This window comes from Scyliorhinus torazame, chromosome 2 (assembly GCF_047496885.1).
Source record: "Scyliorhinus torazame isolate Kashiwa2021f chromosome 2, sScyTor2.1, whole genome shotgun sequence".
Lineage (NCBI taxonomy): Eukaryota > Metazoa > Chordata > Chondrichthyes > Carcharhiniformes > Scyliorhinidae > Scyliorhinus > Scyliorhinus torazame.
In genome coordinates, this window is record NC_092708.1 from 148,645,471 (window position 1) to 148,658,918 (window position 13,448).

At 42.1% G+C, this 13,448-nt stretch overlaps 1 protein-coding gene across 1 annotated transcript in view; it reads left to right on the forward strand.

Annotated features, from left to right (window-relative positions):
- Positions 1 to 13,448, forward strand: part of wdr75 (WD repeat domain 75) — a 54,051-nt gene that overhangs the window by 8,708 nt on the left and 31,895 nt on the right. The window contains exons 2-8 of the mRNA XM_072478003.1: positions 89 to 218; positions 1,569 to 1,634; positions 1,716 to 1,812; positions 3,918 to 4,042; positions 4,598 to 4,668; positions 4,802 to 4,915; positions 6,065 to 6,153. Of these exons, the coding sequence (XP_072334104.1) occupies positions 89 to 218; positions 1,569 to 1,634; positions 1,716 to 1,812; positions 3,918 to 4,042; positions 4,598 to 4,668; positions 4,802 to 4,915; positions 6,065 to 6,153 (692 nt within the window). The remainder of the gene's footprint in view (positions 1 to 88; positions 219 to 1,568; positions 1,635 to 1,715; positions 1,813 to 3,917; positions 4,043 to 4,597; positions 4,669 to 4,801; positions 4,916 to 6,064; positions 6,154 to 13,448) is intronic.

The following is a 13,448-nucleotide window of genomic DNA, read 5'->3' on the forward strand; positions in this document are numbered from 1 at the left end:
CCATTACACAAACAGAATGGAGCTTGCTTTTTAAGATTCATTTTTTCCCCCTTTACAGAATAGTACTCAGATGCTTAATGTTTTGCAGATATTTGTTGTGTGCATCAGGGGATCTTGTCAAAGTGTATAGTACAGCCACAGAGGAATGTGTGCATGCCCTGAAAGGCCATAAGAATCTCGTCACAGGCATTCAACTTAATCCCAAAAATCATTTGCAGGTAAGAAAGATTTTTGCGATCAATGTTTGGCTACAACACAGTAAAACAAATTGCATTTGTGGCACGTTGTGCAGTACATCGAGCAAATTCTGTTAAGCTGCTTCAGCTGTGGAAGACCCTGGAGACTTAGCTGATATATAGGCTACAGTGATTTGCCTGCCTGCAAATTAAACACATTCCAACTCGCTGTCCCAATTTGGCCAGAGTTCCACACCACTTTTAGGGCTTCAACACCACCTTCCCATCCAAAGACACAGATATTTTTGAAATGATGTAGAAATTTTATTTTCCTATGTTCAAAGAATATAAATGGAACAAAAAAACCTGGGTGAACACTCTGCCAACATTTAAAAAAATTCCATATGTGACACAGTGTCCGTGTTCTCAAATTATAATGAGAAAGAAGGATAAATTAAAAAATATATGTCTCATCACTTACCAATTGATTGGGATAGTGATATAATCAAATAGGTTTATTGGGAATGGATTATCTTCAGCTGATTTGATCTTTTGAAAATAATTTTCAAAAAGATCAAAAGGGGATTGATTGTTTTAAATTGTTATCCTCCGTAAACCTTGAACCATGATCTTGAAGAAATGCAGTAAATCATCTCTTGGAGAAACATCATACCTTTGGGCTCTGATGTATTAAAAATGTGAATGTTTGACAATTGAAATTTTTCTGGCAATGGGCACTTGTCATGCAGCCCAGATGCTATAAATGTACCTCATTACCCTTTCACGTATGGGTTTCTAACGTTTTGCTGCTCCATGTTTATCGAGCCTCCATTGATGGTTTAAGCTATAGGCTTTTGACCAATGCAAAGTGCTGATATTGATTTTCCTTCCTCAAGCTAAAAAAAGGCCCAAGTGATCTCATCTTTCACAAAACAACTGAAAGTCCTTAAAAATATCAAGCCAGTCACAATGGATAGCACTGGGACTGTGGCACTGAGGACCCGGTTTGAATCCCGGCCCTTGGTTACTGTCCGTGTGGAGTTTGCACATTCTCCCCATGTCTGCGTGGGTTTCACCCCCACAACCCAAAGATGTGCAGGTTAGGTGGATTGGCCACACTAAATTACCCCTTAATTGGAAAAAAATAAGAATTGGGAACTCTAAATTTAAAAAAAAAAAAATCAAGCCAGTACAACTATTGGTGCTGTAGTCCTTTTTTCACGGTGGAATGTCTTGTCTCCTGATATTGTTGAGAGTCTATATAATAGTTGTTATTTGGTTCAAATTTACAACTACAAGGTTTAATTATGCATAAGCCTACACAGTGTACATTTTAACTGCAGTGAAAAATCTTTTAAAATTGCTACTGATTATCCAGCTATTTGTTCACAGCTGTACTCTACTTCGTTGGATGGCACTATTAAACTATGGGACTTCACCGATGGAATATTAATAAAAGTAAGTGATGCTGTACTCTGAAACACATACTAAAAAAAAGTTTTCTTTTAAATGTGTGGTAACTATTTATTTTCTCTGTAGACCTTTGTTGTGGATTTTAAACTTCTTGCCCTGTACGCATCTGCTGCTGATGAAAAGTCCATCTTTGCTATTATTCCAAAAGATAATAAAGTTACAGGTAACAAAAAGGTTTTGTCATCTGATTTAAGAAAGGTTATCCTTTGCTAACATTGCATTGTATGTGCAGCTAAAATACAGAGATATAAAACCCTGAAAAGCTGATTTAACACCGTAATATAACCAGCTGCATGCTTTAATGCTCTGTAAAATATTGTGATCACAATACGTTGGTCAAATTCTCTTCTTTTGCAGCTGGTATCTTGTCACAGTTTCGAATATACAGAAAACTTCTTTTAGTTTCGAGCCTCTTAATCTGCATGTAATTACTTTTTATTTTTTTTAAATAAATTTAGAATACCCAATTCATTTATCCAATTAAGGGGCAATTTAGTGTGGCCAATTCACCTATCCTGCACATCTTTGGGTTGTGGGGACGAAACCCATGCAAACACTGGGAGAATGTGAAACTCCGCACGGACAGTGATCCATAGCCGGGATTGAACCTGGGACCTAGGCGCCGTGAGGCAGCAGGGCTAACCCACTGCGCCACCGTGCTGCCATCTGCATGTAATTATTATTGCTGAAAAGAGGCATGTTGCCAAAACTGTTCACCTTACTACACTCATCAAGACAAATGCAAGAATGTCAAATTTCAAACATTCCTTTTGTTGGTAGAGAACGGTCCCTGCGTGTGAATGTAGCCAAGTTAGCAAGTGTAAATGGGCCAAGTTACAAGATCAATTGATTATCTTGGATTAGTTGTTGGTGTAACTATTAGTGCACATAGGATTTTTCAGCATGTGACGCCTAATCTCGAACTGCATCTAACAGTAGATGTTTTTGGATGTTATAAGCATGGGCTAATTGAGTATGGTCTGTACTCTGCCTATTATGAACATCTGGAGGAATATGTTATTTGATTGCACCAGCCAATCATTGGGATGTATGGCCTATGTACCTGGCACTGAAATTCATACACTACATTGCATAATTGTGTTGGAGGCAGAACTCCCTTTTGAACTGTTGGCTGCAAACTATTAATGGAAAATACCATTTGCATTGTCACTGCACAGTTGCAGTTGGAAATGGCTTGCTTAACTTGTTCAAATTTTTGAGATGCTGTCCCTTTCCAGGGAACTTTAGATAGATCAGACACTTTTCAGGTCTGAAAATGGTGGCCTTTGGCCCATTTGCGAGCTTGCATACCACACATAAAAATGGTGTCTCATTACAGCCTATTTATTAATGGCCGGATCTGCGCAGCATGAATTGGCCAAATGGTTGAGTGAATTAATACAGTTGTTTCTTAGTGAGTTTCCCACGCCCATGGTGAAGGGTGTCTTCATCTTGGCGAAGACTATAGGTGACCTGATTGCACTGGCTTGTCCAAGTGCTTGTTTGATGTTGGCTTATTTACAAATGTGCTGCTGAAAGAAGCCATCGCAAATTGAGCACGTCACTACCACGATAAACTAGACATGTAGCCATTTTCTGAGTTTAGAAACTCTCACATTTGAATTCAATTTTAATATCCGCAGCTATGTCCAAATAGATGGTGTAGCATCTTTAGGCCTAGAACTCTGAAACATTTCCATTGCTTTTCTCAAGAAGCTTGTTTTTGATGGAATGAGCCATACTTCCTATCCTGTGCATATTTCCAATACATAGTTGATATGCTTGTGATCTTTGAATCTACTGCTGTTTGTTTACGCTCCATCCTGCGTTCAAATTCACTCTTAAAATGGAGTGGTCTAAATATGCTACCTTTCCCTAATGTGCCAGTTGACCAATTGGAATCAACTTGCCAAGTCAGCACCCCTTTTCTCCTGTAATATATATTGCTGTGATCATTTAAAATTCTTCTATTTGTCTTGAACGCACGACAAAAAGCTTCAGCGGCAACTCTTTAACAATACTCAAGTCCTGTATTACCGAGCGACTATATGTAATTATCAATTTAGTAACCAATCTCAACGATATTAATTGTTTTCTCTGATCCAAGTACAATAGATTTTAGATTTTGATTCTGATGGCAAATTGTCTTTTACATTTTGGTAGTAGGTGGAATGTTTTCAAAGATAAATCATGACGTGTAAAGTAAAATTGAAAGGTTCCTCACTTTGTGTATTGTACTCCTGCTTTGCAATCTGTGTTGTTCTCCAGGGAAACTTCAGTTGATGTCCATCAGTCTGCCCAAATCAACTGCTCAAGAAGTTGAAGCAAAAGACTTGACTCTCATTTTGGATGATGTATGTCAGTCACCAAAATCAATAGCTTTTGGCAGAGAGGTATGACTCTTTGAGTATCTGGTTTAAAAAAATAAAAGTAATGTAAAATACATTAATAAAAATTTTTGTCCTCAAAAGTGTAAAACAAAATGAATATGAAACAATTTATGACAGTCAGATTGATTCAGATAAAAAGTTTGTACATTAATGGCTGCAATTTAATTGTAAAGCACCTTCCTAAATAATTTTTATTGGCAATGGAAAGGAAGTGCAAGTATAACTGTTGGATCTTCAAGTTGTTCCATAACGTATGTACACCTAGAGAAATAAAATTTAATCCAAAGGGAGATTAATTTGTAGTTAGAATATAATCCGACAGTTACTGGTGAAATCGGTGGGGTGGGGCAAATTGTAGGAAATGGCTCTTACTGGCAATTCATCTGGCAGTGTTTCTAAATAACGATAATTTGGGTACATAATGAATAAATTAATTTTATTAATCATACACAATTAATTTGCATGATTTGTTTTAAGTTAAGTGATTTAGTAGTTCATTAGAATGAAAAATGCACCTTCTTTATTTGTTACATTTTCTATTTGATTTTCATTTAACAGGGTGCATATGTTGCTTCACTCAAAGCTCTTGAGCTCCGTGTGTTTTTCTTCAAAAAGAAAAAGCATTACAGGTAATCCTTAGTTGGAATATTACTTTGGTTTTTCTCTGCATACTAGTTTTATCATGTCAGACTAGTCCGTAAAACAATCTGTTTACAATCAAGGAACCAACAAAATAATCTTGTTTTACTTTTATGTTTTAAGTTTTCCTTTGGGTATCAAAAATCGGAAAGGAGCTAATGCATTCACCTGTGTAGCTTGCCATCCAAAGGAAGACTGTATAGCAACAGGCCACGAAGATGGCAAAATCCGGCTCTGGTATGGCATTCTTTCAACATGCTTCTGGAATTCATCTTTGATAAGCCACTTGTAATTAGTTTTATTTGGTTTCTACCATTGGGGAAAACTTTTCAGTGCACACTGAAATCAGAAAACTTGCATATATGATTTTGTTGCTATTCTTCCTTACCTAACTGCCCATGTGCATCATCAAAAGTAGATGCAATAAAAAATAATTTAAAGTGGGTATGTGCTTTGTGATCTTGGTTTTATCATATAACTTGTAACTGGTTTTCTAGGATGCTGTGATGTAATCTGAAAACCAAGGCCATAGGCCTTCTAGGAGTAGTGTTAAATGATATTGGAGTTGAAATACTTAAAAATATCTTTTTCGTCTTCCTTCTCATGCCCTACTTTAATTTGGACAGTACCGTCCAAGAACAATTTCAAGCTAAATTTATAAAATGACCATTGGAATTAATTTTAATTCTTTCCCCGTTTCATATTGCTGTTTAGAAAGCTGATAAACATTTTTCTCACACATTATTTCATAACTGCTAGAATGCAGGTTACAATAACAGTTTGCTGAGAAAATTCCTTTTGTACAAAGTTCTGTTTCACTATTTTATAAAGTGCAGTCAACAATAAAAGCTGCAAATATCCAGATAGCAATGAGATGCTTTATTTTCAATGAGAAAACAGGGTGCTTGGGAACTAAGCTGTATAGGCACTAAAATGTCACTGTCTAAACCGAGGAAATTGTTTCCAGAATCAGCATCTTTAATACTGTTTAACATTAAAATATAAGTAAGTAGAAGGAAGATTCAAGAGTGTTTTTCTTAAGTCGGCAGTCTTGACCGAGATCAGATAATTCAGTACAACTAGAGATCCCCGCTGAGATGTTCTTGTCTATTTATGTACTCTACCGTAAAGACGCAATATTGGCCATCAGGGAAACTTCCTGTAGAAAATTGAATTAAAGCGGGAACTCGTATATCTATATTATGAAACACTTTGCCACAGTTACTCATAAAAAGAGCTGCTATTTTGGGATATTTTGATTTTGAACTATTCATTTTTCAAAATGTATTGAAAAGTCTTCACTTGGCTGAAAGGAAAAGTAGATTCTAGCTTTTGAAAAGGTGAGGAGTTTCTAGTCCTCATGTGAGGCTGTTTTTAAATTCATAGGAGGAACTTTAATCACAAACAAGAGTATACCTATTCATCACAGCACTGGCATCACGATGCAGTCAATGACCTGGTCTTTTCAGCAGAAGGTAGGGAAGTGCATTGTCTGATTTCTAATCTGATTTTAACTGAAATTAGTCAGATGGATCTTTGTTTCTTTTTACATTATTATAGTTTACAAATTTTATAGTTTTTAAAACTCCCAATACAAAGTAAATTGACGGGGTTTAATTTGGAGTCCGTACTTATTAAAAACATATCCCTTCAAACTCGGTTCATAGTCATCGCTCCACAGAGGGAGGTCCTTTCATCTATTAAGTGCATGCCGGTTCTGGGTAGAGCAATTCAGTCAGTTCCATTTCCCTACTCTATCCCCATAGCCCAACATGTTTATTTCCCTCCAATGCATATTTCGTTTCCGTTTGAAATCATTGATTCCATCACTATGGAAAAAAAAGTTCTTGTTCACATTTCACCTGTATCTATTCAAAACCTTAAATCTGTGTGACTAGTGCTTATATCAACAGCTAATCACAAATCGTTACGGTGTGGAAGGAGGCCATTAATACCATCTCTGCAGTGTTTCTCCGGAAGAACATTCCACCTAGTACCACTCCCTTGCCTTCCCCCTGTAACCTGGCACATTCATTCTTTTTGTTCCAGCCACCAACCAACCTCTATGAATTTTTTTTCCTCACATTATTTCTACTCCTTTTTCCCATTATTTTGAATCTGTGCCCACTACTTGATGTATCTTTGAAAATGATCAGATTCTCACTATTTACCCTATCTATACCCTTCAAGATCGTGAATACCCCCATCAAGTCTCCTCTCCGCTTTCTTCACTCACAGGAAAACAGGCACAATCTCTGCAATCTATCCTCATAGCTACCATTGTTTATCCTGGGAATCATTCTTGTGAATCACCTCTGCACTGTCCACAGTGTCTTCACATCTTTCCTCAAGTATGGTGTCCAGAACTGGATGCTGTACTGCAGAAGAGGCCTAACTAATGAAAGCAGCTTTTGGCTGCCTTATCTGAAACTGTCATAATCTTGTACAGCTCTATCTTGGCCAGTTCTGGTCACCAAACCTTAGGAAGGACATGAGAGGATGCAGGGGAGATGTACCAGAATGGTTCCAGGTTTGAGAAAATTTTAGGGTTCTTTTGGAGAAAAGGGAGGTTGATGAGAGATCTCCCGTGCATCCTCATGTTCTTCCTAAGGTTTGGTTACCAAAACTGGACGCAATACTCTGGTTGTGGTATAACCAGGACTTTATAAAGGTTCAGTGCAACTTCCCTGCTTGCGCACTCTACCTGTATTTATGAAGTTCAAGATCCCATATGCTTTGCTGAAACTCCTGCCACCTTCAGAGATCTATGCACACTAACCTTTAAGTCCCTCTGTTCTTCCATACTGTTTAAACTAGTGTTTTTCAAACTTTTTTTTTTCCGGAGACCCATTTTTACCAACCAGCCGACCTTTGCGGCCCGCGCCGGCCGACCTTTGCGGCCCGCGCCGGCCGACCTTTGCGGCCCGCGCCGGCCGACCTTTGCGGCCCGCGCCGGCCGACCTTTGCGGCCCGCGCCGGCCGACCTTTGCGGCCCGCGCCGGCCGACCTTTGCGGCCCGCGCCGGCCGACCTTTGCGGCCCGCGCCGGCCGACCTTTGCGGCCCGCGCCGGCCGACCTTTGCGGCCCGCGCCGGCCGACCTTTGCGGCCCGCGCCGGCCGACCTTTGCAGCCCACCATTTTCTCTTACCTTGTTTCCTGCTGACGAAATGGAGGAATCGCAATCGCACCCAAAGCACGTGATGTCAGTGTTCGGGGGGCGTGACTTGCTGTCTGCCTCCCTTCAGGCAGAAAGATTACATAGAACGTTTTTTAAAAATCTTCAGCGTCTCCGACTGCGCAAATCCGTGGGCAACAGCCGCAGCAGCCAGCTTTTTTTTTTACTAGTTCAGGGGGGGTTTAATTTGATAACATTTTCCAGGAAAAGCTGCAGAAACTGAACATGTTTTCATCCTCTAGAAATTGGAGGTTCACCACATTTCACCTAAACATTACAATTAAAAATGTAAAAAAATAAAAGACACGTCAGAATCAATTAATTGATAAAGCTACCAAATACGACCTGCAGGCACTTTGTTTTGGAATGTTTATAAATCAAGATTAAAAAAAGTTGACATCTCTTGGTTGAAGTTAAAGCTGCGGTGAAACCATCGTTGGATCACTCCCCATTCTTGGAGTAAGAGACTTCCACTTCATCCTCATCAAAGTTCAGAAAGCAACCCATCACATCATTCTCCCTGAACATTTTGCAGCCGGTTTTTAACTATGCCGGCTGTGAACAGCCTTCAAAAAGCTGTGACCAGATTTTTAAAAATGCGGCCACACTGCGCATGCGTGCGCGCTCATCAGTGCGCATGCGCAGTGCGGCCGCATTTTTAAAAATCTGGTCGCGGCCGTTCGCAGCCGGCATAGTTAAAAGCCGGCCACGACGCGTGAATTTGCGCAATCGGGGATCGCCGCGACGGATGGCTCCGCGACCCTCCCGACAACCGCCCGTGATCCACCCACGGGACGCGTCCCCGACTTTGACAATGCCTGGTTTAGACTGTACAATTAAGTACATAGTTCATCTCCCTATCCCTTCTTTCAAAATGAATCACCTCACACTGCACTGCTCTGTCCGTTATGCTAACCTATCAATATCCTGTTGATTGGTATCATCTACACTGTCTGTATCAATGGAAAATTTAGACATTTTACTCTGTATTCCAACACTGAAGCCATTTTTATAAATCAGAAAATCAGTGGTCCTAGCACTGTCCCTTGGAAAACACTGATGTATATCATCTATTCTGATAAACAACCATTTATCACAAGTCACTTTTCAGTCTTTAAGTCAATTTCTTTTATCCAATCTGCCACTGACCCTCCTATTGTATAGACTTTAATTATGTTAATCGGCCTTTTATCTGGTACTTTGTCGAATGCTTTCTTAAAGCCCATATCAACATCCGCTGCATTCCCTTCTTCAACCGGCTCTGCTAATCAACAAAATTCAATCTGCCTTTTACATGTGTTGTCCTGCCTTAGTAAACTGATTTTATTGTTTTTAAAGCTTGCCTATTGCTGATTTTAAACTGAGCAGCCTGTGGCAACTTGGACAGTCCTTGCTCTCTCTTGACGAAGGATTTCACATTTGCCACTCTCCGATCCCCTGGCACTTACCACATCTCGGAAAGATTGGAAGATTATGGCAAACCCTTCTGCTATCTGCAACCATCTTCCATAGCAATCTTTTTTAAAATTTGTTTATGGGATGTGGGCATCACTGCCTGTCAGCATTAATTGCCCATCCCTAATTGCCCTTGAGAAGGTAGTGGTGTGCTTCCTTGAACTGCTGCAGTCCATGTGTTATAGGAACTTTTAGGAAGGAAGATTCAAGATTTTGACCCATGACAATGAAGGAATGGCAATATTGTTCCAAGTCAGGATGGTGCGTGACTTGGAGGGGAACATTCAGGCAAAGGTGTTCCCACACATCTGCAGCTCTTGTCCTTCTAGGTGGTCCCGGTCACAGGTTTGTAAAGTGCTGTTGAAGGATCTTTGGTGAGTTGTTGAAACATAAGTCATCAGATGATGTGACGTATCCACTCTAAGCGTAGCCAGCCTTTCCAATACGTCCTGCTTCTGAATTTTCACCTGATACATTATCTCTACTATCCACTTATACCAATTCTTTCCCAGCATCATCTTAGTAAACACGAATACATAGCACTCATTAAGTATTCTAGCCTGGCCCTGTGCCTCTAAGTATATATTACCTTCTTTATCCCTAATAGGACCTTACAGCCCAATTACTATTTATATATCTGGATTTGTTTTGTTTCCTTTTTATATTAACTGACTTTATATTCTCATTTTCTTTGTCAATCTTATTTTCCTTTTTATTTTTCCACTTATTGTGTTTAGTTTGTTTAGCACTTGAAGAATTCATCTGACAAGCATTGTACACTTTTTTTGTTTCGTTCTATTCACTTTCTCTTTCATCATCCAAGAATCACTGCATTTGGTTCACCTACTTTAATCTTTCTTTGGAATTTACCTGTTGTTCCATTACCATTTTTCCTCACCAAGGTTGGTTCCATTTCACCCTGGTTAGATTTCCTATCAATCCATTAAGTTAGCCCTCTTCCAATTTAGAAATCTACTTTAACTTGTACCATGCGTTCTCCGTCACTATTCTAAACCTTATGATATGTTGATCACTTTGATCACTTCAAATGTTCTACAGCCGCTTGATCCTCTTAGCCCACCTTATTCCCAGCACCAGATCCAGAAATGTCTCCTTCCTTGTTAAACCGAGAGCATACTAGTGACAAAAGTTCTCCTGAAATTACACCTTTTACTCTTTTTTTAAAAAAATATTTTTATTCTCCTTTTTCACATTTTCTCCCAAATTTACACCCACCAACAATAAACAACAATCAGTAACGAGTATGTCAATCCCCATATCAATAACAACAATCCCATCCTCCACCAAACCCCAAACATTAGCCCGCATGTTCACATAAACAAATGACAAAAAGGAATCAGGAATCACCCATAGTCACTATTAACCCACACCGCCCCCTCCCCCCAACCCTCCCAACCAACACCTCTTTTCCCCCCCCCATCTAATCTTCGATGTTATCCAGTTCTTGAAAGTGCATAATGAATAATGCCCATGAATTGTAGAACCCCTCCATCCTTCCCCTCAGTTCAAACTTAACCTTCTCAAGGATCAAAAATTCCAACACAGGTCCCCCCCCACTGCCTCGCCAGGGCACAGGGTGCTCTCCAACCCATCAGGATCCACCTTTGGGCGATCAACGAGGTAAAGGCTACAACATCTGCCTCTGCACCCGTTTCCAACCCCGGCTGGTCCGACACCCCGAATATGGCCTCCCCAAGTGCCCGGGTCCAGTTTCACGTGCACCACTGAGATCACCCTAAACAACTCCATCCAGCAATCCTCCAGCTTTGGACAGGGCCAAAACATATGAACGTGATTAGCGCGCAACCCCCCCCCCCCCCCCCCCCCCGCGCGCAACGTTCACACACATCTACTCCTTCAAAGAATCGGTTCATCCTCGCCCTCGAGAGGTGTGCTCTGTATACCACCGTCAGCTGATTAGCCCCAACATCACGCACGACGTGGAGGCGTTCTCTCTCTGGAGCACCTCACACTGGAACCCCTCCTCCATATCCTCTCCCATCTCTTCCTCCCACTTTGCTTTGATCCCTTCCAGTGGTGCCTTCTCCTCTTCCAAAGTAGCTCTGTAAACCACCGACACTGCCCTCTTCTCCAGTCCCCTTGTCGTCAACACCTCCTCCAGCAATGTGGAGACCGGCTCCACCGGGAAGCTCTGTATCTCCTTTCTGGCAAAATCTCAAACCTGCATGTATCTCAACATTTCCCCCTGCTCCAGCCCATACTTCGCCTCCAGCTCCTTCAATCCTGCAAACCAACTTCTAAGAAACAAATCTTGTAGTGTCTTAATCCCCATCTCCTCCCATTTCCGAAAATTTCCATCCCACTTCCCTGGCTCAAATCTGTGGTTCCCCCGAATCGGCATTTCCTTGACCCTGCCCCCAACCCGAAGTGTTGGCGAAACCGTCTCCAAATTTTCAATGAAGCTATTATTACCGGACTCCCTGAGTATTTACCCGGGCCATCGGGAGTGGCGCTGTTGCTAGTGCTTTCAATCTGGGCCCCCTGCACAATCCCGCCTCCATTCTGACCCACTGGGAATCAACCCCTCTGACCCAGCTTCACACCGTCTCCACATTCGCCGCCCAGTAATAATACATCAGGTTCGGAAGACCCAAACCCCCTGCCTGCCTTCCCCTCTTGTCGCAGCACCTTTCTAATTCTGGCCACCTTCCCTCCCCATAGGAACGACTTAATCATTCCTTCAATCTCTCTGAAAAATGCCTTTGGCAGGAAAATCAGCAGGCATTGGAAAATAAACAGGAATCGCGGCAACACGTTCATTTTAACCACCTGTATCTGAACCGCCAGTGACAGAGGGAGACCATCCCACCTTGACAGATCAGCTTTCACCCTCCACACCAAACTAGTAATGTTGTAACTGCGGAGCGCCCCCCACCCCCGGGCAACCTGCACCCCCAGGTACCTAAAGTGAGTTCCTGCCCTACGGAATGGCAGTCCCCCCACCCCCGGCCGAGATACCACAAAATACTCACTCTTGCCTAGATTTAGTTTGTACCCCGAGAAAGACACAAACACCCGAAGCAGCTCCAATATTCCCCCTATTGACACACTCGGTTCCGACACGTATAACAGCAAGTCATCGGCATTTAAGGACACCCTATGCTCTGTTCCCCCCCCTCCCCCGCACTATTCCTTTCCATAACCCCGAACTTCTTAATGCGATGGCCAACGGCTCAGTCGCGAGTGCAAACAGCAGGGGCAACATAGGACATCCCTGCCTGTCCCACAGTGGAGAGAAGTATCTCGAGCTGATGTTATTTGTGCGGACACTCGCCCTCGGTTCCTCATATAGTAGCTTTACCCAGTCCACAAATCTTGGTCCAATCCCAAACCGCTCCAGAACTGCAATCAAGTACCCCCATTCTACCCGGTCAAACGCCTTCTCAGCGTCCAATGCCACAACCACCTCTGTTTCGTTCCCCTCCGCCGGTGCCATAACCACATTCAATACCCTTCTAACGTTTGAAAAGAGCTGCCTCACTCTGACGAACCCCGTCTGATCTTCACCTATCACCTTCGGGAGGCACTCCTCCAGCCTACCCGCCAGTACCTTCGCCAATACTTTTGCGTTCACGTTTAAAGTGATATGGGCCTATACGACCCACACTACGTCGGGTCCTTATCTTTTTTTAGCAACAGGGAAATCGATGCCTGCCCCAAGGTTTGTGGCAACACCTCCTTCCCTATTGCTTCTTCAAACATCCCCACCATCAGGGATGCCAGCTTATCCATGAATTTTTTATAATATTCCACTGGAAACCCATCCGGCCCTGCCACCTTCCCCGACTGCATCCTCCCAATCGCATCTTTTATCTCCTGCTCCACTATCGCTCCTTCTAATGTAGCCCTGTCCTCCTCCCCTAACCTCGGATACTCAACCCATCTAGAAATTCCTGCATCTCCCGGTCTCCCCCAGGTGGCTCTGACCTGTACAACCTCTCATAGAATTTCTCAAAGACCTTGTTACTCTGATCCGGAGCCACCACCAACTTCCCTGCCCTGTCCCTCACCTGAACAATTTCCCTTACCGCTGCCTCCCTCCGAAGCTGACATGCTAATATACTTATCTCCATGCTCGTAAACTGCACCTCTTGCTCG